This window comes from Cupressus sempervirens, unplaced genomic scaffold, assembly GCF_028749045.1.
Source record: "Cupressus sempervirens isolate cs-2001-9-10 unplaced genomic scaffold, ASM2874904v1 CseChr00c100012_05, whole genome shotgun sequence".
Lineage (NCBI taxonomy): Eukaryota > Viridiplantae > Streptophyta > Pinopsida > Cupressales > Cupressaceae > Cupressus > Cupressus sempervirens.
In genome coordinates, this window is record NW_028322204.1 from 602,083 (window position 1) to 627,652 (window position 25,570).

The 25,570-nt window shown below is 36.3% G+C and overlaps 1 protein-coding gene across 2 annotated transcripts in view; it reads left to right on the top strand.

Annotated features, from left to right (window-relative positions):
* The window catches only part of LOC149527899 (protein IQ-DOMAIN 5-like), a 90,663-nt gene that overhangs the window by 56,424 nt on the left and 8,669 nt on the right, over positions 1-25,570 (top strand). For both annotated transcript variants that reach the window (XM_089812030.1, XM_089812031.1), the window contains exon 3: positions 24,018-24,266. In XM_089812030.1, the coding sequence (XP_089668156.1) occupies positions 24,018-24,266 (249 nt within the window). The remainder of the gene's footprint in view (positions 1-24,017; positions 24,267-25,570) is intronic.

A 25,570-nucleotide genomic window follows, 5' to 3' on the forward strand; every position in this document is an offset into this window, starting at 1 on the left:
CCTTCCATTCTTGGTTCTAGGTATTTTCTGTTGTTGATGATTTCATTAGAAAAGTGTGGGTATATTTTCTTAAAAAGAAAACATATGCATTTCTTGTATATTAGAAATTTAAACCTTTAGTTGAAAAAGAGTCTTGGAAATCTATTATTACTCTTAGATTAGACAATGAGGTGGGGGAATTTTGTTCTAATGAATACTGTAGCTTCTTGGATACTCATGACATCAAATGCCAGTTAACCTCACTCCACACACCACAACAGAACAATGTAGTTGAACATCGGAACAAAACAATCACCGAGATGGCTCAATCCATGCTCGAACACAGACATATTCCGAAGAAGTTTTGAGAAGTAGTCAACACTGTAGTTTATCTTTTGAACCGGTCACCTATAGTGGCGGTCAAATATAAGACTTCGGAGGAGGCTTGGTCAGGTCGCAAGCCCAGAATCAGTCACTCGAAGTTTTTTAGCTTCCTTGCTTTAATTTGGATCCTTGATACATCATGCACCAAGTTGGATGCTAAGAGTCAAAAACTCGTGCTTGCTGGATACAATAGTCTTCACAAAGCTTATTGCTTGATCGACTCTGAGACATCTCCTCTCCTATGCAGTTGTGATGTAGTCTTTGATGAACAACAAGGCCCATTCATGCCTGTTTCTCTTGTTCCTGATCCAACAAACCAGCCTATGAAGGCTCTTGATTTGGGAGTTAGGCTTGCATTAGGTCCACCTGATGGGAGGGCTCTAGTAGCTCCTGCAACTCCAGTTATGCCAGTGATCCCTGTACAGACACCTCCCGCTTCTCCTACAGGATCACCCAGATTTGTAGATGCTTCACCTGAGTTTGATCCAGATTCCTCTAATGAGGAACTTGATCACTAAGCATCTCCTGATACTAATTTTGGTGGTTCTCCTCTCCGACATAAGTGGTGGGCTAAGACACTTGTTGATCTTTGTGATGATGAGCTCATTGATGGGAGAACTGCTCGGAAAAAGAGCAAACCTACAGAGTAAGTTAACTTTGCTCTCATGGCCAAAATTTACAGTGTATTTGAACCTCAAACATATTCCGAGGCTAAAAGAATTCTAGAGTGAGAATATGTCATGACATTTGAACACCAGAGCTTGTTGAAGAATAACACCAGGGTCCTTCTGATCTTCCACCAGGGAACAAACCCATTGGTTGCAATTGGGTTTACAAAATCAAATACAAATTTGATGGTACTTTGGATAAGCTTGTTTAGTTGCGAAGGGCTTTTTTCAGCATCAGGGCATTGATTATGAGGAGACCTTTGCTCTTACTGCCAAGATGAGCACCATCAGATTAGTCCTAGCAATGGCAACACAGTTTGGCTAGAAGGTCCATCGGATGGATGTCAAGAGTGCTTCCTTGAATGGTGATCTCCATGAAGAGGTCTACATGACACAACCTCCTAGTTTCAAGGTTGTCAGTAAAGAACATCAAGTTCTCATATTGGTGAAAGCTCTCTATGGCTTGAAGTAGGCTCCTAGGGCATGGTACATAAAAATTGATAAGTACCTCAGTGATCAAGGCTTGAAGAGGAGTTCTTCAGACTCAAATTTGTACATCAAGACTACTGACAGTGGCATCATCCTTCTGGTTATTTGTGTGGAGGATTTTGTTAAATTTCTGGAATCATAATCTTCAAATGCAATAATATTGCCATTCCAAATGCAAAGTTGAATCTCATATAAATTTGAGAGGAGATGAGACATGTCTCTAAACCTATGGTTTAATCATCATTCAATTATTATATTAACAAAAATAATAATTTGTATTTTATATATATATATATATATATATATATATATATATATATATATATATATATATATATATATATATAAATGTATATGTATAATATATATGCATTATATATAATATAATATATATTATATAGTATAATATATATAATATAATAATATATTTTTATATAACATGAACATCAAGTTCTCAAATTAGTGAAAACTCTCTATGGCTTGAAGTAGGCCCCTAGGGCATGGTACATAAAAATTGATAAGTACCTCAGTGGTCAAGGCTTCAAGAGGAGTTCTTCATACTCAAATTTGTACATCAAGACTATTGACAATGACATCATCTTTTTGGTAGTTTATGTGGATGATTTTGTTGAATTTCTAGGATCATAATCTACAAATGTAATAATATTGCCATCGTATTGATGTGTTCCAAATGCAGATTTGAATCTCATAAATTTGAGAGGAGACATGTCTCATAAAGATGAGACTTGTCTCTATGTCTATGGTTTAATCATCATTTAATTATTATATTACCAAAAATAATAATTTGTATAATATATATGTATATGTATAAATGTATATGTATAATATATATGTATTATATTATATATAATATAATATATATAATAATATTTATATAATAATATATATTTATATAACATGAATAAGTATATATAGGAAATGATGATTTACCAATAACAACAATGTATCTTAGATCGAATTATTCCGATTGAAGCTACAACTTTAACACTCCTCTTAGTTAGGGAGAATTTATAGAACATATTATGCTCGCAAGCATATGGAGAGATATCATCTCAATATGCTTATTTTTATTTTTATTTTAATCTTTGGAATGGCATATCAACATATATCCATCAACTTAGATGTTATCTTTCAATATAATCGGAAGAATGATTCAACAAGAAATATCAATCATATGATATTCATCATACGCATATTCTTTTGGTATGTGTACTGGCATCAAATCATTGACGCCTACCAAAAGAATATGTTATATCCTATAAGGATATGAGTTATCTGATTTTTGGCTCTTCGAGACAACAACTTAATGAAATTTGATCATGATACGTTCGTTATCATGACTTCCAACACTCTAGGACAACAACTTAATGAAGTTTGTCATGATAACATGTCTACCACTTATAAGATCGTCACCTTACAATGGTTACCTTCTAATTATATATGTCAATGAAAGATCGTCACCTTTCATTACATATCATATGCAAAAATAGTACTCACCATGAACCAAATCAGAGGGTGGAACAAGGGCTTTCACCTTAGACTTATTTCTCACAAAGGAGAGTACATTACAAAGAATTTCACTTCAAACTTCTCCCTTATAGAGAAGAGATCATTAACAAGGGATCTCACCTCAAAATTTCTCCCTTTGAATGATGATCTTGGGAAGTCAGGTCCTCTAGTTATTCCATTGGAAACTCTCTTCGCCCAAGGGTGCCTGTCGAACTTCCTTTGAATCTGATATCAAAAAATTCATGCAGTCACACAGATGTAATTTTAGAATCCCTCTAAGTATCAATCTTCTAAGCTCCTTCGTTGCCCTTTGAAGACATTTCTTGCTCCCTCTTAATGCAGAAGGATACTCATAATTTCAATTATCAAAGATATTTGCTTCAAGAGCCTTAGTTTATCTAGCTTGATCACAACTTCTTTGAAGCTATTGTCATAAGCTCCCTAATGTATCATTCTTCGTTTCCTGCAAGATCATCTTTAGATACAAAGGTAAAGATCAAGGAAAAATAACTCATATAGTACATATAAAAATGCGAATGATAGAGAGATGATAATGAGTAGGTAAATGTAATACTCAAGAATAATAAATACTTATTTGTACATCAATATCCTTGATATAAGTTGTTCCATTGTAGGTCCATATACATCAAATCAGAAAAATACCTCCACTGGGGAATGAAATATTGGTTAAGGTAATCATTCACCCCCCACAATGTAGAATTCCCACATACTTCATATTATTAATTTGAACCATAAAATAGTCTAGTTCAACAACTTCAAAAAAAAAATCACTTCCACTTGTAGATGCATTATATTCATATTAATTCCCCTCGAGATGATCCTTGTGTTTTTGCTTTGGTTTAGGTTGACTGCATCATATTCTCTATTTGCTCCCTCTCTTTCAAGGTTGCTTCTAATGAAATGTCGATGCATATTCGGGCATCCACTCTTAACCAAGTCTTTAACATTATCCATTCACACTTAAAAGAGATTATTTTATCCTTCTATTAGTGATCGAAGATGCCTTTGTTATTCTGTCCCTATAAAATATTCGCTTTGTTGGTTCCCAAAACCACAGATTGGAATCCTACGAGCCTTGCCTGCTCTATGTTGGGATATCCAACCGGTTAAAGCCAACTTGACGGGATTGATCAATGCGATCCAAATCCGCTGCGCTTCTGGCTCTGCAAAACCGAGGCGGGTGTACTTGATCCTGGATAGCAACCTTAAATCCAAGATGCTTATAGCAGATAAATTAAAATGTGAATGCAACAAGAGCTTTTCAAAACAGCAAGAATTATAAAAAGCTTTTATCGTGCAAATTATGAACTGAGAATAAAAGTAAATGATTGTATAAATGTGATAATGTTTTAAATAAAGAATGAATGCAACAAATGACTATATTAATTTCTCAATGGACAGAAATGAAATAGTTGCCAGCATATGGATTATGAATCAAGAATAAAAGACCAGTGCTTAATTAAATGGGCAATCAGAGTCAATATTATAAGTTGAAATGTACAACTTTATAAAGTTTAATATATTTAAACTATAAACAATTTTAATAATTCTGACGTGACGGATCAATTATATAAATGCAATTTAAACTAGTCTAAAATGCACTTTAACTCCTGCGGAGACAAATTAGACATAAATACAAAAATAATTAAATATTTTACAATATTTATGTTTATCAAATTTAAAATGCAATAATGACCCAATCCACTTGTTTGAATATTAAAATATTTATAGAAAATAATAATAAAAACATTTATAAAGGACACAACTTATTAATAATTTAAAACTCTAATGCAAATAAATTAAAATAAATATTTCTTACTGATTCGGAAATAAAATTATATTGGAGACACTCCTTACGGATGATCCATCCAATACAGTTCGACTCCAGAATCGCACAAGAATTCATTTCAAAATCCACTATCCACAGGCTTTGTTCAAAACTTCATTTCTTTGCAAATGAAAAAATATAATATATCATAGAGCATAGGATAGGTAAAAATTTAAAATATGAATATGAATATGAAATTCTCTTGTTTTGATTTTATATCTTATATTTATAGAGGCTGAAGGGGTACTCATCCCTTCACAAAACAACACACCCCTCCCAAACTAATAACTAATCACAAAGACTTAAAACATCTTTGACTGAAAAATTACATATTTTGTGCTCATTAACCAAATACTATACTCCATTGTTGGGAAAAACTGAAATACTCATGCGTAAAATTCTCTCTAAAGTGCGATTTCAGGTGGAAGGGCTCAATTTCAATCCTTTCAACGATGGGAATATATATTTTCCGATATCCTCCTATACTGCTTCGCGTGTGCATCTCCAAACCAGAATGAACAGTTTGGCTTCTCATATATTGGCATCCAACTCCCTTTGCTCATCATGGGCCAGTGCAAACACTCAATGCATATTTGAAATCCCTCTATTTGTATGATGACTTGTTTCAATCTTCCATTTGCATATCTTCGCCTTCCACTCGAGCATCATGAATAAAACACCTGTCATATTTCTGTGGTCTCCTTCTCTTCCATCATCGGATATGACTGCAGGCTTTCTTATCTGTTCAAATAATCTCCATAACTCTGCCTTGAAACCCCTGATGAATCTGGCGCTGTTTCTGCAGTTGTCATCTCACTTTTATTCCAACCAGGAAATCACTAAGGTTGCTGCCTATCATAACTTTAATTAATTCCTTTCTAAGATGTTATTACTTCATAAGCTGCTGTATAATTTATCCAAAGCTTTCCATTCATTTCAACACTCTTGGTCTGATACTAATGATAGTAATGATGCTGACAATACACATTCTACCAATCCTGTACATATTGATGTAATATCAATGATGAACTTCTCACTATCTGATAACATAGCAGTTTCCTATCAGTTATATATTTCTGAGCATGCTAAATAAACCACATGACCCCCTGATCTGTATTCATCATGTTAATTGCTGTTAAGTTCATTTCCTTTTACAAAAAATGACTTTTAGAAGTGTCTTTAGTACTCCTATTTGCTTTAATCTTTCCATCCTTGTATAATATCATTGCCACTCTAAGGTACATCCAGAAGTATCCCATTTACCTCATTGGACTATATAATTCATGTATTTTCATTAGAACAACAGAGCACGTTGCTTTTCCTTTAGATGCCACTGCCATATCAAGTGTTACATTTCCTTCTGGACAATGCCTCAACCTTTATACTATGCTTGAAAAGAACAGACTTATAGTTGAATCTGTACAAGTCATCTTACAGTCATTATCATATCTTCCTCTGGGTAAGGGAAGCACTTATTCTGAAATAGATCTTTTGCAACTTAACTAATCTTGAGTGATCATAGATGGGCTGAATCATCATCTTTAAAGTTTATTATTCTTCATGGGCCTCTCCACTCTTAATTACCTGTTAGATATCTGCTTCAAAGCTTGAGCATACTTACCACTGTCCATCCGCTTCACATACAACCAATCCTAACAAAAGCATCCCATACTTGCTGTTCACATTTTTCTTGTCAGATATGCAAATTCTGCTAGTTGATATGTGTATTTAACTCTTTTGAAAGCCATCTTCTCAATAGGATTTCATGGTTGCACATAACTGCATATCCCTTTGTTCGGACTCTCAATTATCAAGTTGTGACACACGAAACATTCACTACGAGCCGTGCACTTTCAAAATTTGATTTATATCAATGCAGGAGATATTCAATGTTGCACTTGAAATGCATAGTCTTCTTAATGATTAAAAAGTGACATGTGAATTCTTGACCTCCTTGTTAACACGCAGCCTATGTTCCCTTTTGAATCTTAAGGTTCAGCTGACTAAGATGAAGCAATGAAATTGATTAATATGATCCATTATGTCTACAATCATATACTGTTTGAAACATTTCTCAATGTGCTTTAGCATCTTAACGTGGACCAATGACAAGGCTTCATCAGATCTCCAACATTATTGCTTAAATGGAGACCCTAAATTTTGTGAAAATTTGGGTTCCATCACGCTCATCCTTATTTGTTGCCTTCCTTGTAATGGATACTTCTACTCTATATTGTCGCTAAATGTAAATGAGATCATTTTATGTTCTATGGCCCCCAAGGATGTTATCAAACATTATAATTTGCAAGGTATCATCCACAATATATGGTCATGTCAATCTGAGATAAATTCATTGTGTCTGATACATGACCATTAAAAGATATATTGCAATTTTGTAACATTAAGGGGATCGATAGAGTTCATGTATCAAGCACATAGCATCAACATGCTTTGGCGATGTAGACTTAGAATCATGCATGAGATCTATTTCTTCCATGTTGCATTTTTTTGACTTTATAACATTCCCGTTCCCTTCATGCATTTATAATTACTAGGTATCACATCTTTTGTTACATGCATTAAATCCAATGTCATTATAAACTCTTCTATTAGCCTTTCCATATCATCTGCACATCATCTTTAATTACTCGTTCGATTATTGTTTTCCTACTCCTGTTCGCTACCTATTTATGAAGGTGATAGAATGTCTAATAATGGAAAGTTTCCTTTCAAACGATGATGTAAAATCTCCTAATCATATTCCTGCGATCTACAGTTAGCCCTGTCCTATTTTCATTATCAGTCATGCGTTAGAGTTCTTAGCACATTGGCATACTTCTAATAATCCATTGGCTGGTGCCTTCTTTGGAGCTTGATATTGTTCGGCAGTTGTTTATCAGGCAACACTATCATGTTGTCCACTAATGCTTTCACATGTTGATCATCCCTTCTCATGTTCGACGATTATTCTTCTCTTTCATTGTTTCGAATTATCTCACTAAATGTGAAGTGGCTTCATTATTGTGCAGACTTCCCTTAGAGGTTACTTTGACACGTGCACCTTTCTTCTTTTATTGGTCCTTTGACTTTGATGGCCACATGGGATTATATCCCTTTATAATCTGTACCCAATAATGGGTGGGTCCAATCTTATCTAACTCTTTTCGGGGCTTGTTTCTTCTAATCAGCACTATAACTCTGAATTTCTCCTTGAAAGATTTGATGGCCACTCCCTCTCAATTTATTAATGTGAATGAAGTTTAATGTTTCAAACAATGCTCCAACTTGGCATGTTGTTGCTTGCTCTAGTGTTTGTTGTCTATGCCATTGACTCTATTGTATATAACTTTGTCTCTCCAAATATTTTATATGATTTTATCAATGTTCAAAAGAATGTTCGGCATCATATATACTACTGATTGAAATGAATTTAACCCTGGTTCCTATTCCTATTACTTTTGACTTTCCTTATTTTTGCTCACTGCTTACTCAGTGGTTGTTGTTTATTCTGCGTACTTCCCTTATGTGTTACTGCCACATGACTATTTAGTCCGTACATATATATATCTTTTATTCTCTGTTGAGTTGTAATTGTTCAAGTCACTTGTTATTTAATTCCCAACTATGCCTTTGATGATTGGTTGTATGTGAGTGGTGTTCCACTGATAATTAATCTATTTCGCTTATTCCAGTTATCTTGTGGCGTGAAGTGGGATGATATTAAGCAGTGACGTGGCTGAGTGCCAGTAGTTCCTTGTCTCTGTTCGCTGTTGCTGTGTGAAATGATTAGTAATTGGTGCTGTTTGTAACTTGGTTATTTCTATCTCTCTGCTGTTGGGTTTATCTGCTTATTGTGTTCATTTAGTCGCTGTCCTCACATATACTGCTATCCGCCTATGCTGCTAGAGCTCTCCCGTTAATGATATATATATATTTTTAATCTTATTCGCTGGTTATTTTAACCAACTACTGCTATTGCTGTCACCTGTGTGCTCCTATTTCTTCCTCCAATCACTGCTTGTGTTTTTCTGTATCTATATTTTAATCAGCCACTACAGACCCTCTTTAACTTGTTTTGAATTTGACTTGTATCTGCCAATTGTTATTTTCCGGATCCTTCCAAGGTATAGGGGCTGGCCTCTTCTATCTTTTATAGTATGCTTGCCTTTATTTGTAGGCAATTCCTCTCCTTATATTTTCTTCGTTAACATGACCCACGTGATTCTATTCAAAAGTTGATGGCATTGGAAACGTTGGTTAGTCATATCCCTGTCAACCTTTCATCTTCAGGCACAGCTTCCATCAAGTTTGTGCTTTATAGATCGCAGCATTCTTTGGCCAAGAATAGACACCAACTCTTTTGTAAAGAACCTTCGACAGTTGATAGCCTTGCAGTCTATACTACCTTCAATGTGAATACAATGCGAATAGTAATAAGTTTCAATGTTTCTTATATTTGTAACCTGGCTCTGATACCATGTTAAATTTCTGGGGTCGTAATCTACAAATGTATTTACATTGCCATCGTATTGATGTGTTCCAAATGTAGATTTGAATCTCATATAAATATGAGAGAAGGAGACAAGTCTCATTAAGAGACATGTCTCTATGGTTTAATCATCATTTAATTATTATATTAACAAAAATAATAATTTGTATAATATATATATATATATATATATATATATATATATATATATATATATATATATATATATATATATATAAGTGTATAAGTATAATGGATATGTATTATATATAATAATAAATATTTATATAACATGAATAAGTATATATAGGAAATGATGATTTACGAATAACAACAATGTATCTCAGATCAAGTTAATCCGATTGAAGCTACAGCTTTAACATATTTGATCATCACTGGCAATTCAGCATCTTTGATTCAGGGAATCAAACAGAATTTATGCTAGTCTTTTGATATGACTGATCTTGGGCTCATACATTATTGACTAGGTGTTGAGGTGTGGCAATAATCTTTTGGTTTATTCATCTCTCAGTCCAAATATGTTAGGGCTCTGTTAGACAAATTCCGTATGCAAGATTGCAAGCCTGCATCTACACCCATGGAGAAAGGTCTCAAGCTATTAAAGTTTGATTCCCCTTCCGTTGATGATACTACATACAGACAACTAGTAGGCAACCTCACCCATCTCTCTGCTACTAGGCCTGATATTAGCTTCACAGTCAGCTACATCTCACGCTTTATGACAACTCCCAAGGCTGATCATTGGATGGCAGCAAAGTGTGTGCTTCGTTATGTGAAGGGCATTTCAGATTATGGACTTCTTTACTCTCGAAGTATCCTAAACTCAGTGGGTTCACAGATTCAGATTGGGCAGGCTCTGTTGACAATAAAAGTCAGCTTCTGGATGTGTTCAGTTTGAGATCCGGTGTCGTCACATGGACCAGTAAGAAGCAACAGACAATTTTGTCATGTCCCTTTTTTAGTGACATGTCATTTTCAGTGAATTTGCCTACCATGGACTCTCATAGGCAAACGATTTTGGTGAGAGAGTCATTCTGATGATTATTTGGGGATTGGATGGTCTATTTTGCTCTTGGAGAGATGGGGGTTATCATATTTTTATTTTATGTGTTATGCGGGGCCAAAATATTATAATTTTGAGTTGAGTTGCACTTTTTATTTTATAAAGTTACTTTTTATATAAAAGTACATTATAAAGGAATTTCATAAGAATATTTTATGGATACTTCTAGAAGTTCTTAGTGGCTTCTTAGAAAAGTGCATAAATAGAGTGCTTGGCCTCTCATTTGGACATCCGATGACTTGAGTTTACACTACTTTTCCCTTTGAGCATTTGTGGCGCCATCTTGGTCTGTAGATTGTCATTTGATCATTAGGAAAGGAGTCTCTTAGGGATTTGCATAATTGAGAAGGTGAAATATCCTTTGAAGGGTTGCACTTTGGAAGTGGTATTCAGTTACTTCAAGTTGGGCTTATTTGGACATTTCCAGTAGGGTTTGATTTTCAGCCTGGACATACATTTTTGCTTATATCTCACTGTTGGCTGGGAGTTTGATTTTTATTTTCTGGGAGAATTTTTCTTAGAGCTTGGCGATTATTTCCATAGCATTTTCGACACCTTTCAGCCTAGCATTTATTTTTACCAGTGCCATACCAGTCTGTACATGTATGGCTATCCCTGCAGGCCGTACGGTCAGCAAGTTTGAGGGCAGATTGGAGTTGCATTTTCATCATTTCGTCTTCGGCATTCAGTCTCCAACATTATCTCAATCTAGGTTCTTTCATTTCAGTGTGTAATTGCAAGAAATTCTCAATTGCATTCAGTTAGTAAGGGTTTGCTTGTAATGTGCCATGTTTTAATGCTCTGAGTTGAAATCGCATATCATAAGTAAAAGCATTTGGTTATCATTGAACGAATATATTGGCACTATTTTACATCAACTATTTGAGTAGATTTGTTGAACAACAATTTCCTTTATTCAGCATTTTACTTTCAGCAGTGTATTTAGTTTGCATGTCAAGTGTTTGATGAAATCTCACAGTTTAGTATTAGTGGTTATTAGTCGCCTATTGGCAAGGGCCATTACAGTGGTATTAGAGCGGTGTTCTTGCCATCCTGTTGGGTAAAGAATCTTTATGCATTCTTCAGCTTTTGGGTATCACAAGTATTATACACGCAGGAGAGCAACACTTAAAGGTGAGCAAGAATTTAGAGATATACTTACTATGGGTGAAAGACAGTCACAGAGTCCACCTAGAGTCCCTAGGACTGATGAGGATGAGGCTAGAAACTTCTTTCGGGCTATGGCTACTGGACAACAGGAGATAGTTCAATCTATATGTGCATTGACTACTATGATGGAAAGAGTTGCTCAACCGAGGAATCAAGAACAGGGTAGGGGGACACCAGAGCAGGATAACAGGAGTGTAGCAGGTTCACAGGGTGCTCCTAGGCATAGGTCATGGACTGCAAACAGGCCTACACGTCCTACATTCCTTAGAGAGGCGACCCAGGAGGCAGTAGAGGATGATATGCCAGAGGACTTTCAGGATGATCTTCAAGCTGCAGATGCAGAATGGCAGGCACTACCTCCACATGTTCGCGAGTTGCTGAATTTTGATCGCTACCTGAGTCAGAGAAGAGAGCACATGAGGAGTGGCAGGCAGAACTGGAGGCTTAGAGGAGGTCAGGACAGTGAGTTGCAGCGAGCTACTAGCAAGCTCACGTTACCATCTTTTGACAGTAGTGCACAGATGACAACACAAGCCTGGATCCATAAGTTAGGTACATTCCTAGCATTGAGGCCTATGTCAGAGACGGATGCTATTAGGTATGCCACTTTGCATTTAGAGGGCGCAACACATGATTGGTGGTCACATGGTATGGTTACATTGCAGCATAATCAGGTGACATCCTACCAGGATTTTGTGGATAGATTGGTAGAGCGCTTTGATAAGAAAGACTCGGAGGTCTTCTTCCATGATCTTGCACAGTTGAGACAGACATATAGTTTGGAGGTCTACATCAGTGAGTTTCAGAGATTATCAGTGATGGTGCAAGATGTGTTCGAGAGGAGGTTGGTTATACTATTTACAGAGGGGTTGTTTGAACCTCTAAAGGGGTGGATCAAGGCATTCGATCCCCCTTTATTATAGGAGGCTATGAGGAAGGCACAGAGCATGGAGCTCACAACACCCTCTAGCAGGTTCACCTCCAGGAGCACTTCTTCATTCAAAGACAATAAGAAGTTTGATAAAAACAAGGGCAAAAAAGGTGACACCAAGGGTAAGTATACTGCACCTTTGGATATGGAGACACTGAATGACTTGCACAGGAAGAAGCTATGTTTTTACTGTAAGGGTCCCTACGAAAGAGATCATGATTGTCCTATGAGGCCTAAGGGGAAGGCCAATAGGGTTATGTGGGCTTATTATGAGGGTTCAGATTCTGATAATTCTAGACATGAGGTTGATCATAGTGATGCAGAGCTCGAGGCAGAAGCAGAAGCTCCAAAGACTAAGGAGGAGCCCGAGTTGCACTTACATGAGGCACGCTTGTCTAGCTTTCAACAAGAAGGATCTTTTAGACTGCGTGGTCTTCTAGCAGGGCATAGAGTTATTACTTTGGTTGATACAGGTGCTACGCACAATTTTATTGATGCACGTTTTGTTGAACTTTGTGGAATTATGACTGAGGAGTTTGAGGGACTACGAGTACAGGTTGCTGATGGTTACACTCTTAATATAACAGGATGGTTGGAAATTTTCTTTTACGCTTGAACAACTATGAGTTCAAGGTGGACTACCATGTTGTCAACATGGGTGATCTGGATATTGTTCTTGGGATGGAGTGGTTGCACTCATTGGAAGAGGTCACCTTCAGATTGAAGGACATGGAGATTAAGTTTGAAGTGGATGGGAAGCAACACATTTTGAGAGCCATAAGGAATGGAGACATCAAGATTATTTCCTTCAGATGGCTGGAGAGGATAGCCAGACATGATGACATTGAGTGGGCAGCCATATGTACTCTCATGCCTACACAGGAGGGACAACATAAGACAAAGTATCACCCAGACATACAGAGGTTGAGAGTGAAGTATGTCAGAGTCTTCTGTGACATCCCACCTGGCAGACCACCAGACAGAGGTATTGAGCACATCATTGAGTTGGAGGAGGGTGCTAAACCCATGATGATTACACCCTACAAGCATCCTAAGAGGTTCAAGGATGAGATCGAGAAAATCATCAAGGAGCTTCTTGCGATGGGTCACATCAAGCCTAGCAAGTCTCCTTCTGCTTCTTCGGTTGTGTTGGTGAAGAAAAAAGATGGTACATTGAAGATGTGCATTAATTACAGAGTGTTGAACAAAAGGACATTCAAGAACAGGTACCCCATTCCACAGATTGATGAACTTCACGGTGCATGTTACTTCACGAAGATTGATTTGAGATCCGGCTACCATCAGATCAGAGTTAGAGAGTAGGATATTGAGAAGACTGCCTTTAGATGTCATTGTGGGCACTTTGAGTTTGTGGTCATGCCATTTGGGCCTGTTTTGATGCAGGACAAACACCCCATTACATTTGAGAGCAGGAAGCTCCGTGGGCCAGAGAGATCATTTAGTATATATGACAAGGAGATGTTGGCTATTATGCATGCATTGGCCAAATTCAGGCAGTATTTGGTGGGTGGTAGGTTTTGCATTAAAATTGACCACAATAGTTTGAGACATTTCTTTGGACAAAGAGATATCAATGACAGGCAGCAAAAGTGGGTTAGTAAACTGCAGGCTTATGATTTTGACATCTCCTATGTGAAAGGAACTCAAAATGTGGTAGCAGATGCATTGTCACGTAGACCACATCTCAGTGCTATGATTCAAATGTCAGAAGATTGGAGGCACTTGATCATTGCTGAGTATGCTAGAGATTCATGGGCATTCGGGATTGTTGATACCAGGTATACACTTGTGGATGATTTGATTACCTACAAGAACATGATATTCTTAGTCCCAGGATCGAAGGTGAAGCATATTGTTATGAGAGCACTTCATGACTCACCTACAGCGGGACATCCTGGATACTTCAAAACGTACAGGTAGGTACGCGAGTGATTCACATGGAAGTGGCTCAAGGCAGATGTGTTGCAGTATGTTAGAGAGTGCCCTGTTTGTCAGCAGAACAAACAAGAGCACAGCTTTCCAGCAGGGCTCCTAAAGCCAGTTCCAGTTCCTGACAGGAAGTGGGAGTGCATATCCGTGGATTTCATTACGGGCTTGCCTAAGGCCCAAGGGCAAGATTGCATCTATGTGGTGGTAGACAGGTTGACGAAGTATGCACACTTCCTTCCCATCACTACTACTTACACGATAGTGTAGGTGGCTGAAGTCTTTTTCAGGGAGATTTTCAGACTACATGGGATACCCTAGAGCATAGTGAGTGATAGGGACAGCAGGTTCTTGAGTCATTTTTGGCAGGAGGTGTTCCGTTTATGTGGCACGGAGCTACACGTAGCACCAGTTACCACCCACAGACTAATGGGCAGACAGAGATAGTAAATAAGTGGGTGTAGGGATATTTGAGGAACTATCTGGCTGGTTAGCAAAAAGCATGGGTTAGATGGATTTATTTATGAGTATTGCTATAATACTACCTATCACATGTCTATTCAGATGACTCCTTTCAGAGCACTATATGGCTATAATGCATCGAGCTTTTTGATTTGCTTATGAGTGATGTTAGAGTTCCGCATGTTGGGGATTTTCTTCAGGAGAGCAAGGATATTGTTGATGCTCTCAGAGATAATATTGCCAAAGCATAGAATCAGCATAAGTAGTATGCAGATCAGAAGAGGACAGAGAGGAGTTTTGAGGTTGGTGACATAGTTTACCTCATGCTGCAGCCTTACCGACAGTCTACTCTCAAGAAGAGGGGGTTAGAGAAGCTTAAGCCAAGATACTAGGGCCCTTTTAGGATTATCAGGCGGATAGGTGAGATGGCTTATGAGCTTGAGCTTCCAATAGATAGCAGGGTGCACAATGTTTTCCATGTGTCACGGCTCAAGAAGGCGTTGGGTTAGCATGTTGTGCCTTCAACAGTTCTTCCTCCATTGGATGATGAAGGGAAATTGGTTCTTGTTCCTAAGTACATCATTGACAACAGAGAGAGACAGCTCCGTAGGAGGGCTATCAGAGAGTACTTGGTGAAGTGGAGAGACTTACCCGAGGAGGATGCCACATGGGAGGGAGAAGATATTTTGCAACATCTAGCTTTGAGATTGCTTGAGGGCAAACAGTTTCAAGAGGGGCAGACTGTCATGTCCCCTTTTTAGTGACATGTCATATTCAGTGAATTTGCCTATCATGGACCCTCGTAGGCAGATATTTTTGGTGAAAGAGTCATTCTGATGATTATTTGGGGATTAGATGGTCTATTTTGCTCTTGGAGAGATGGGGGCCAAAATATTATAATTTTGAGTTGAGTTGCACTTTTTATTTTATAAAGTTACTTTTTATATAAAAGTGTATTATAAAGGAATTTCATAAGAATATTTTATGGATACTTCTAGAAGTTCTTAGTGGCTTCTTAGAAAAGTGCATAAATAGAGTGCTTGGTCTCTCATTTGGACATCCTATGACTTTAATTTACACTACTTTTCCCTTTGAGCATTTGTGGCACCATCTTGGTATGCAGATTGTCATTTGATCATTAGGAAAGGAGTCTCCTAGGGATTTGCATTACTGAGGAGGTGAAATATCCTTTGAAGGGTTGCACTTTGGAAGTGGTATTCAACTACTTCAAGTTGGGCTTATTTGGACATTTCCAGCATTTTCAGCCTGGACATACATTTTTTTTTATATCTCACTGTTGGTTGGGAGTTTGATTTTTATTTTTTAGGAGAATTTTCCTTGGAGCCTGGCGATTATTCCCATAGCATTTTCGGCACCTTTCAGCTCAGCATTTATTTTTGCTAGGTGCCGTACCAGTCCGTACATGTACAACTGTACCTGTAGGCCATACGGTCAGCAAGTTTGAGGGCAGATTGGAGTTGCATTTTCATCATTTCGTCTTCGGCATGCTCAATCTAGGTTCTTTCATTTCAGTTTGTAATTGCAAGAAATTCTTAGTTGCACTTAGCTAGTAAGGGTTTGTTTGTAATGTGCCATGTTGTAATGCTCTAAGTTGAAATCGCATATCATATGTAAAAGCATTTGGTTATCATTGAACGAATATATTGGCACTATTTTACATCAACTATTTGAGTAGATTTGTTGCACAACAATTTCCTTTATTCAACATTTTACTTTCAGTACTGTATTTAGTTTGCATGTCAAGTGTTTGACGAAATTTGACAGTTCAGTATTAGTGGTTATTAGTGGCCTATTGGCAAGGGCCATTACAAATTTCTCTCTCCTCCACAGAGGCCGAATACAGAGGGACAGTCAAGGCAAGTTGTGAAGTTGTTTGGCTTCGTTGGATGCTTGGGGATATGTAGATGTCACCAATAGTAGCGACCACTTTGTTTGTTGATAACAAAGGCATTATCAAGTTAGCATGAAATCGAGCCGTCCATGAACGAACTAAGCATGTGGATGTTCATTGTCACTATATACAACAACTGGTTGAAGACGAAACAATAGACTTGTAGTATGTTCCTACCACAGATCAGACTACAGACATTCTCACTAAGCTTCTTGGTCCTGATAAGTTTGTCAAATTCAGAGGACAGTTTTGGTGTTGTGGATATATTAACCATTAAAGGAGGGTATTACGATAATAGATAAGATTCTATTATTGGTTAATGGTTTTCTATTTGTAATCTATTGAAAATATTATAATGTTTCTAATATTTAGTTAGCAGTAGTTATCTGTAAGCTTTCTTTAGCTTTGTTTTAGCTAGAATAGAATATTTCTATTCTTTATGATCGTTTCCTAAGGAAGCATCACTTTATTTTTTTGTATATATAGACCTCTAGGTCTCTATTAATGACAAGCAAGTATTTTACCAATTACTTTGAAATAGAGTCTTGTACACAAATGAACTTGTCTAATTCCATAGTAACAAGAGTGAATGTAATAAGCTTTGGATTTATCATCAGGCTTGGTGAAACCAAACATCGTGATAATGTGGCTTCTACCTAAAGCTTCAAGTACATGCATCAACCTCTTGACCTTCTCATCCAAGCTTGCCTTAGACCTTTTCTGAATATGACATCAACCTTCTAACCTCCTCGCCCAAAGTTTCCTCTATCAGATTATCAGACTCCCTCTGAAGTGATGCCCATCTTCAATTCAGCTTCATAACTTGAAGTGTCAAGTTTTCTTTCCCATGAATGCAATTTCTTATGCTTCTTGATCCATCCTGGAGACATTCTAAATAGTTTGGACCTATGCCTGAGCTTCTCATAAGACCAGGCTTGGATCTTCCCAATGCTGAACACAAGCAAGTGGTTAGGGCAATATAGTTCCTATCAATTTCTGACTAAGCAATGCAATCCCTGCCTATTTGGACTTCAGAATGTGAAAGTTCATATCCAAGTGTATTACACTATTCCCTTCTTCTGAATTATTACAGAACCCTTCATTATTTAAAAAACGAAACTCAGATTTCTATTAGTTTCCTTGCAATGATTTTCTAGAATAACTGGAAACTAAAGCAACTTTGCAGAGCACATGACATGTCTAGGCTTAGGTGGACACAGTGTAACTATAGTCTCTAGTGGTTAACTTACATGACACTAGAATTTGATTTTTAATTTTTAGATGAAATGTCAGGCTCTATCTGTTTACTTCTCTCAGATAAGAAATGGAATATAAAGAGCCACACTCAGCACATACTACAAATCTCACATCATGATAAGGGGTCCCCTGCCAAGTAGTAGCTTATCAAGTGGAAAATCCAAAACTCTGGTATATAATGATGAGAATACACAACCATATTCCTTGCATCTATTACAATCTCCATTCAACCACTCATGCACTGATAAACTGAGAAACACTGTTGAATGAAGGCAATTGTTGGTCCAGTGTTCAACAATGACACTTGATATTTAGAGAATCACAATGAATAAAGTACTTTAGAATTCCATCGGCTTCCAACATGGTTAAGATATTGCCATTAATAAATTGTTCTCAGTAGCTTAAATAATTGTTGAATTAGAAGTCATTCTCATGGAGTGATAGTCCAGGTATGTGCACATTTAATGTTTCATTGTTTTTATAACCTCCTTCCAAGGACGTGAGCCTGTGTCAATATTGGCCTATACTTGTCTGCAGACTGTTACGATGTGCTATGTCCCTTCTTATTCGTGGGCAGATTAGGGTGGAGTTCGACGTTAATTGTCTTGACATGGCCCCATGTGGTTATTCGCTCGCCTACGTATTAGCAATGGAGTGGCTTTTTGTTATAATACCTTATCCTATTTGCATGTCATTGTCTGTGTGTTCGCATGTTATTGCAGCCTTCAGAAGTCACTCCATCATGACTCTTCTTATGAAGTTATCAACAATTCTCGCTTTGTCTTTATCTGCTGTTATGTCCTATCTGATATTTCCACCGATTGAGGGGTACTTTATAACAGTTTTTTTTCACCCCTTCTTTTTATATTTTCCTGTTCTATTCAATTGTATTTGGAAAGCGCCCGATAATGGGTCAACCTTTATAGTCACTTCTCCTTTGTTTTGCCCGATCTGCAGTTGCATAATATTGTTTACCCTATGTAATGGTAGGAGCCAATCAAAAGGATGTTGTCTGTATTAGTCTTTGCCCATCGGGCCTGACAATCACATATCAACCCCTTTTAATATATCTTCTGCTTTATTTTCTCCTTATATGGGTCAAAGCCGCTTTGAGTCTTTACTCGTGGATGATGATGATGCTGTGTAGGACCATACACGATGTATGTCTTAAAGTGGGTCCTTCGTGGTTATTCCATTTGTACTAATTGAAGCACCTTCTATGGACCTCCCACAGTGAAATCATTGTCTCCCAACATACACCTTAAAAGTTGCAATCAAGCTGGTGTGCCCATAGGCATCTGGGCTCATATAATAGCGTAACTGCAACTCATACAATGATAGCACTTTCTTGGGCAGTGTGGGTAATCCCCTCTGTGTATTTATTTCTTCTATCTGCTAACTGTTCAATTGAATCTTGTTTAGAACTCCTCTTGACTTTAACTCTGCTTCAAAGTTGTCTGCTATTCATGTAAATTGGAATACGAAATAAAATAGGAATACTTATTCCAATTTTGGCCCAAAAATGAGGTTTTGCAATTCCACCCAAATAGGTGGAATTGGAATACGTATTCCTATTCCGGTTTTATTTATTTTAGAAAACATAAATTTTTGTGTCCGCAAATTCCCCATCAAATTCTGGTTGAACCAAACAAAGAATAGGAATACGTACACCCATTTTCTATTCTAGAATAAGTATTCCAGAATAGCTATTCCTATTCCCCTATTCCTATTCCCACAGCCAAACAGGCCCTAAAGTTGCAATCAAGCTGGTGTGCCTATAGGCATCTCGGCTCATATAATAGTGTAACTGCAACTCATACGATGATAGCACTTTCTTGGGCAGTGTAGGTAATCCCCTCTGTGTATTTATTTCTTCTATCTGCTAACTGTTCAATTGAATCTTGTTTAAAACTCCTCTTGACTGTAACTCTGCTTCAAAGTTGTCTGCTATTCATGTAATCAGGTCCTTAGGATCTTCCTTAAGCGGTAAAGCTTTCTTAAAAGGAACATGGCTCAAGTACCATGTTAAAATGCTAAATCAGTATTGAAAAATACCGAATATAAATGTCCAGGTCTGAATCAGAACTAGTGGTATTCGATCTCCAAGATGCAGAACATTTATTTATTTCAATGATCTCCTCTTTGTGATCGGTCAACATATATAGTGCCATCAAAAGACATACGGAGGAATGGATGTGACTGTTCAGGAAAATGTCTCTTTGAAGAGAGACGGCGACAAATTCTAATTAACAAACAAACCCCGATAGTTTGTGGATTAACTATTGTGCCTTTTGCAAATGCACCTGATGGTTATCAGGCATGATTACATGCTAAGCAATTCATTCATATTCCTCGATCTGATTATGGTAGTGGATCATTTCACACGATCCATCCTCATGCCTATATGGTCAATATAGATCAGGGATGTACAACCCTATCCAAGAGATAACAATAATCTGATTACTCAGATTTTCATACTTAGGTTGATTGGTTAAAGCAAGGATAATTCTAATGAATTTTATGGCAAAATAATTTGTTGTCTAAGTGTGTGTATGCATGTATACCAGTTCATATGATGAACTGGTATACATGCATGCATGCACATATGCATACAGCTTGCCAGTTTATGCTTGAATTCTAACTGACGCTATCATGTTTTAAGTTTTAACACCAAGCTTCATGAGAAAATATTTTTTTCTATGACACTTTTGATTCATGTGAATACACTTGAAGACAAGTCAATCGATGCAGATGCTGTATCAAATTAAGTTGACTTTATAAAGCATTTACCAATCTATTTCATTTAGCCGGCAAATATATATATATTGTGCTCTAAGTCTATGCGGGTCAATTCATTAAATTAAGTCTCTCCTCCAACAATAGTCATCAACAATGTATGAAACTTCAACTTATAGTTTCCACGATATATGGGCTTGTTAAAATAAAGTTCCATCAAACATTGATTGTTATATGCTCCCTAGAAAAGAAATTGAATCCCGTAAATTAATATTCCTTCCTTCAAACTTGACTCCTTGGGTTCTGACAATACCATTTGATTTTCCAAATTCAAAACAAAAACTGACACCAATAAAATATCCTCGGAATAAATTATTTGGCCTTCAACTTCAACTTTTCATTGCTAATATTTCATTATGCACTGAAGTCTTAAACAAACATTTACAACACCTTTAGAGATTGCTATTTAACTTTTCTACCATATTCGTACAAGTAAATAAACCGTGGATGCAAGTGCTTTACATAAGAAATGTTGGTTACTTTAATCGGATTCCAATATAATGTCGTTAAATTTTTTACATAGTTGCACTCTTTTTGGCATTACACCTTGAGAGATTACTATTGAACTTTTCTACCATATTTCCAAGTGAATAAACCGCCAATGCAATTGCTTTACATAAGAAATATTGGCTACTTTAATTGGATTCTAATATAATGCTGCTAATTTTTTAGCATAGTTGCACTCTTTTTGCCATTCAAAATAGTTTATGACCCGATATATCTCTTTGTTTCTTAATTAAAACTTCCTAGGCAGAAGAACTGATTTTGATAAAACTTTTCCTATGAACTTGTCTTTGAAGAAAAACTTTACAGGCTGGCAGGAAAACCAGCTCTAATACCAATTATATTGTTCCCTATTGGGACCTTCATTGATTTATTTTTATTCTCTATTTGCAGACTAGTTCCGTGTACTTTCTCTATTTTTTCCATATTTCTGAATGCCCTTTTCTGAATGTTGATATTCTATATATATAGTTTTATTCTCAAAAGTCATCTTTTCATAATTGATAATATCTTGTTAATAATATAATTATATTAATAACATTAATAATATATAAATTAACCAATTATATTTCTTATTATTAATATTATTATATATAGGGTATAATATTTTCGCTTATATATTAAAATATTTAATTTTTAATATTTTGATATATTATAATATATTATTTAATTAAATAAATTTTTTTATACCCTATTTTGACGGGGATATCACACAAATCCTTTTAACTCCTCTAAATGCATGAATGCAAGCTAATCACTTACATACACAATCAACTATCACTATCTCCTTTTCAATCAATCTGTTGGTCTTCTCTTCAATGCCTTAATATAGTTGCTCAAATACCTCTTTTCCTCTCCTTATGTTTGCAAGCAATAGAACAGTCTTTTTAGGGTTGAAACGTAAGAGTAAACTCAAAATGAAAAAGTAAAAACAATAAAAAATATGTTTTAAAAATTTTTAAGCCTAGCTGCTGTAACAGATTTCTAGGCTTGGGACTTGGCGAGTTTGCCTCTACTAGGTCGGACTTGACTGAATCCAAGTCCCTGGCTTGTCAGACTCGACAGAGCTGGCTTGGCTCAGAACTCATTGAGTTCTGGAAAGACTTGCAGAGTTTGGTAACACCAGTCTTAAAGATGTGGCATGATCAGTGTCTATAAGAAAAGGATAGATGGTGAAGATATGGTCAACATAGTACCACAAAGATTCCCAACATCTTATGGGGCTTTTTTTCAAACACTAAACTTAGACACTTGACTTTGACAAAGTTTCATCTTTAATTCTGCAAAAAGGAAGACGAGATGCAAGTAGAAGGTTTTCATTCACAAGACACAAAAAGCAATTTTGTAGCTCAATTTAGGGGACACTAATTCAACACAAAGCTATCAACTAAAATCAACACATCAATAGTAAAGGTAGAATTCTCATCCAAAAGCTTTTGTACATGCTACTAGTATAAAACAAAAAATTGGTCATAGAAGTGAATTATCTGCATGTCCAATTTCATCAAAGAAGTGTTTATGTGTGTGTTCAAAATGATGTAGTGACAAAACCTAGCATGTTTGTCATAAAGGGTGTGTGTTGGTATATATGTTACAAATCAGTACTGTTAAGTTGTTGAGAAACAAATTATTAGTCATTTGTTTTCCAGCAAGGTTTGTTATGGTTGGATAATTAGAATGGCATATGTGCAAAATTATAATATTGTATCTGGTTGCTGAGAAACAACTTACTTTTAGTCATTTGGTTTTCATCATTAAATTTGTTTTGGTTGGATAATTTGAATGGCATGTGTCCAAAATTATAATATTGTATCTAGTTAGACGGTGTTATAAATTACAAGTTGTTAGAACAACTTGTCTAAGTCAAGGAGTTGTTACAGGAGGTTCTACTGGTTCTTCTATAATTTAGGAGATGCCACTCCTAATATGTATTAAATGAATGTGAGAAGATGAAGAATCTAAGCACCATATTTTTTGTGATTAATAATTTGCAGGTTCTATTTGTCTCTGCTCATATTTTTGACAGTTACTTATACAATATCATCTGGATCTTAGTCGGCACTTGCAAGGAATTGAACTTGGGTCTTACTTCTGGTGACATTCCACTTCTACAAGTGAATACAACTAAATGGACCTTGGTTAATGAGAAAGTTCAATTGATGTGCGAAATCTACTAAGTTTTTAATTTAATTGTCGATATTTATCAGTTATAAAAGCATGCATGGAATTTGTCCATGCAATTTGTTAATCTCAATTTTCTGTTATCTATTGTTGTCTTTCTCTATTTTCTTGCTGACTGTTGCATTTGGGTTACCATCAAAGTCTAATTGCCCCAAGATTTTTAAGGAACAGCTATTGTAAGATAACACAAGGTGTTATATGATTGCATTTATTGTCAAAGATATTTAATTATTAGTCCTGCATCTCATCTGATAATTCTCTTGTTAATGATTCTCATTTTGATACAAAAGATAATTTTTAATAAAAAATGATCCTTTTTTTAGTGGCACATTCGCTTTGCTTTGTGGGTTTTGGAGTCATTAATTCAACTTCTCTACTGCATCAGGAAAAGGTTTCTGGTGTCAGACTGAAAAAGTGGGAGCAGAGGAAACATATTGGAGAGACTGTAGATTCAGAAAGTTCAGAAACTCAGCATGCCGTTGGTCTTGCATCTGATATTGATTCCAAGGAAAATGCAAATTTTGCCAATTTTGCAGTTGAATTCACTTCAATTAATTCTCTATGCTCTCCTGGAAGGACGAGGAAAGAAGAATGTGCTGCTATCTGTATCCAAACTGCATTTCGTGGCTTTCTGGTATGTCCTTGTATCCTTTAATGGAATTATCTTTCATAATATGTTCATTGTAGTTTACATTAATGTAACTTTTTTCAGAAGGTGATTAAAGATCTGTATTGTGCTAATTCCTTTCAAAGTATAGATATGAAATATTTTGATGATCAGTAACTACTTCATGGCGTTTTTGATAAAATCATTATCTATGTTACAATAGACAAATAGATGATGAGTGAGATCAAATTTTTTTTATTGTAAATCTTCTAGATTCATTTTTACATAGTTTGCATCATATACAAAGAAGAAGTTTTACAAGGTAAAAGGTGGTTTTTTGGTCATGGCATTGTCAGAAAACAATTTTGTATATGAGACCCCCTTTTGTAAATCGACCAGGTGGATTCTTGCCATTATTGTATACATTGTGCTGGATTTTCTACCCTTGTGTAACCTCATAACTACGTTTTGAGATATTCAAGATTGCTAGTTCATCTACACTGTGAGTAGTACACACAATTCATGCTTGAGGTTTAAGACCTCAAACCTGGTCCCTTCTTAAAGGTTTTGATAAGAGAAGGTTAAAACCAATCCCCATTGTATTGACTGCAAGCTTGCACCCAGATTTGTACAATTCTTGTCTTGAGGATGGTTTGTTCTGCATTAATGTAGTGCCCTGCCCAGAGATCCTTGGAACACAAGGATGAAACATGCACTGAATAATTTTTTCCTAAGATAAGTTACTTAACAATAATATAAAGTAACCAAGTGCAAGAGTGAAGCATGAAAACAAGGTGATAAGAATAGGGAACATGGCAAGACTCACATGTTCACCTACACCAGCAGAAGTCTTACAACTACTTCCAAAGATCTCCAGGCCCTAAACCGCAACACATGAACCAAAGACCACACGAATCATGAGAATATACCAAGGGGATGTTCTCTTTCAAACCCAAGGTGAAAGCTCCTAGCATGGTTAGACAACAAGTCCATTTCCACTAGTCATAACATCATCTAGAATTACAAGCAGGGACCAACAATGGTCATACACAGGATGAGGGCTCAAAGTTACCACCACTCATCTACTTAACATCATGCTGAAAGATAAATGCTCTCCTAAAATTTGGTTAAGTTTGAAATCCTGAAGCCCTGAAATTTGGCTAAGTTTGAATTTCTGAAGCCCTGAAATTTTCCAGAATCTTTATCTTAACTCGGAGAGGTCTAGAACCTATCTCAAATGAATCGTCACATATATTAAAATATATCTTAAGTATAAAGTGACCAACTTATACTTAAAACAATATATTTTAAACCCCATAGAAAATTTGTTT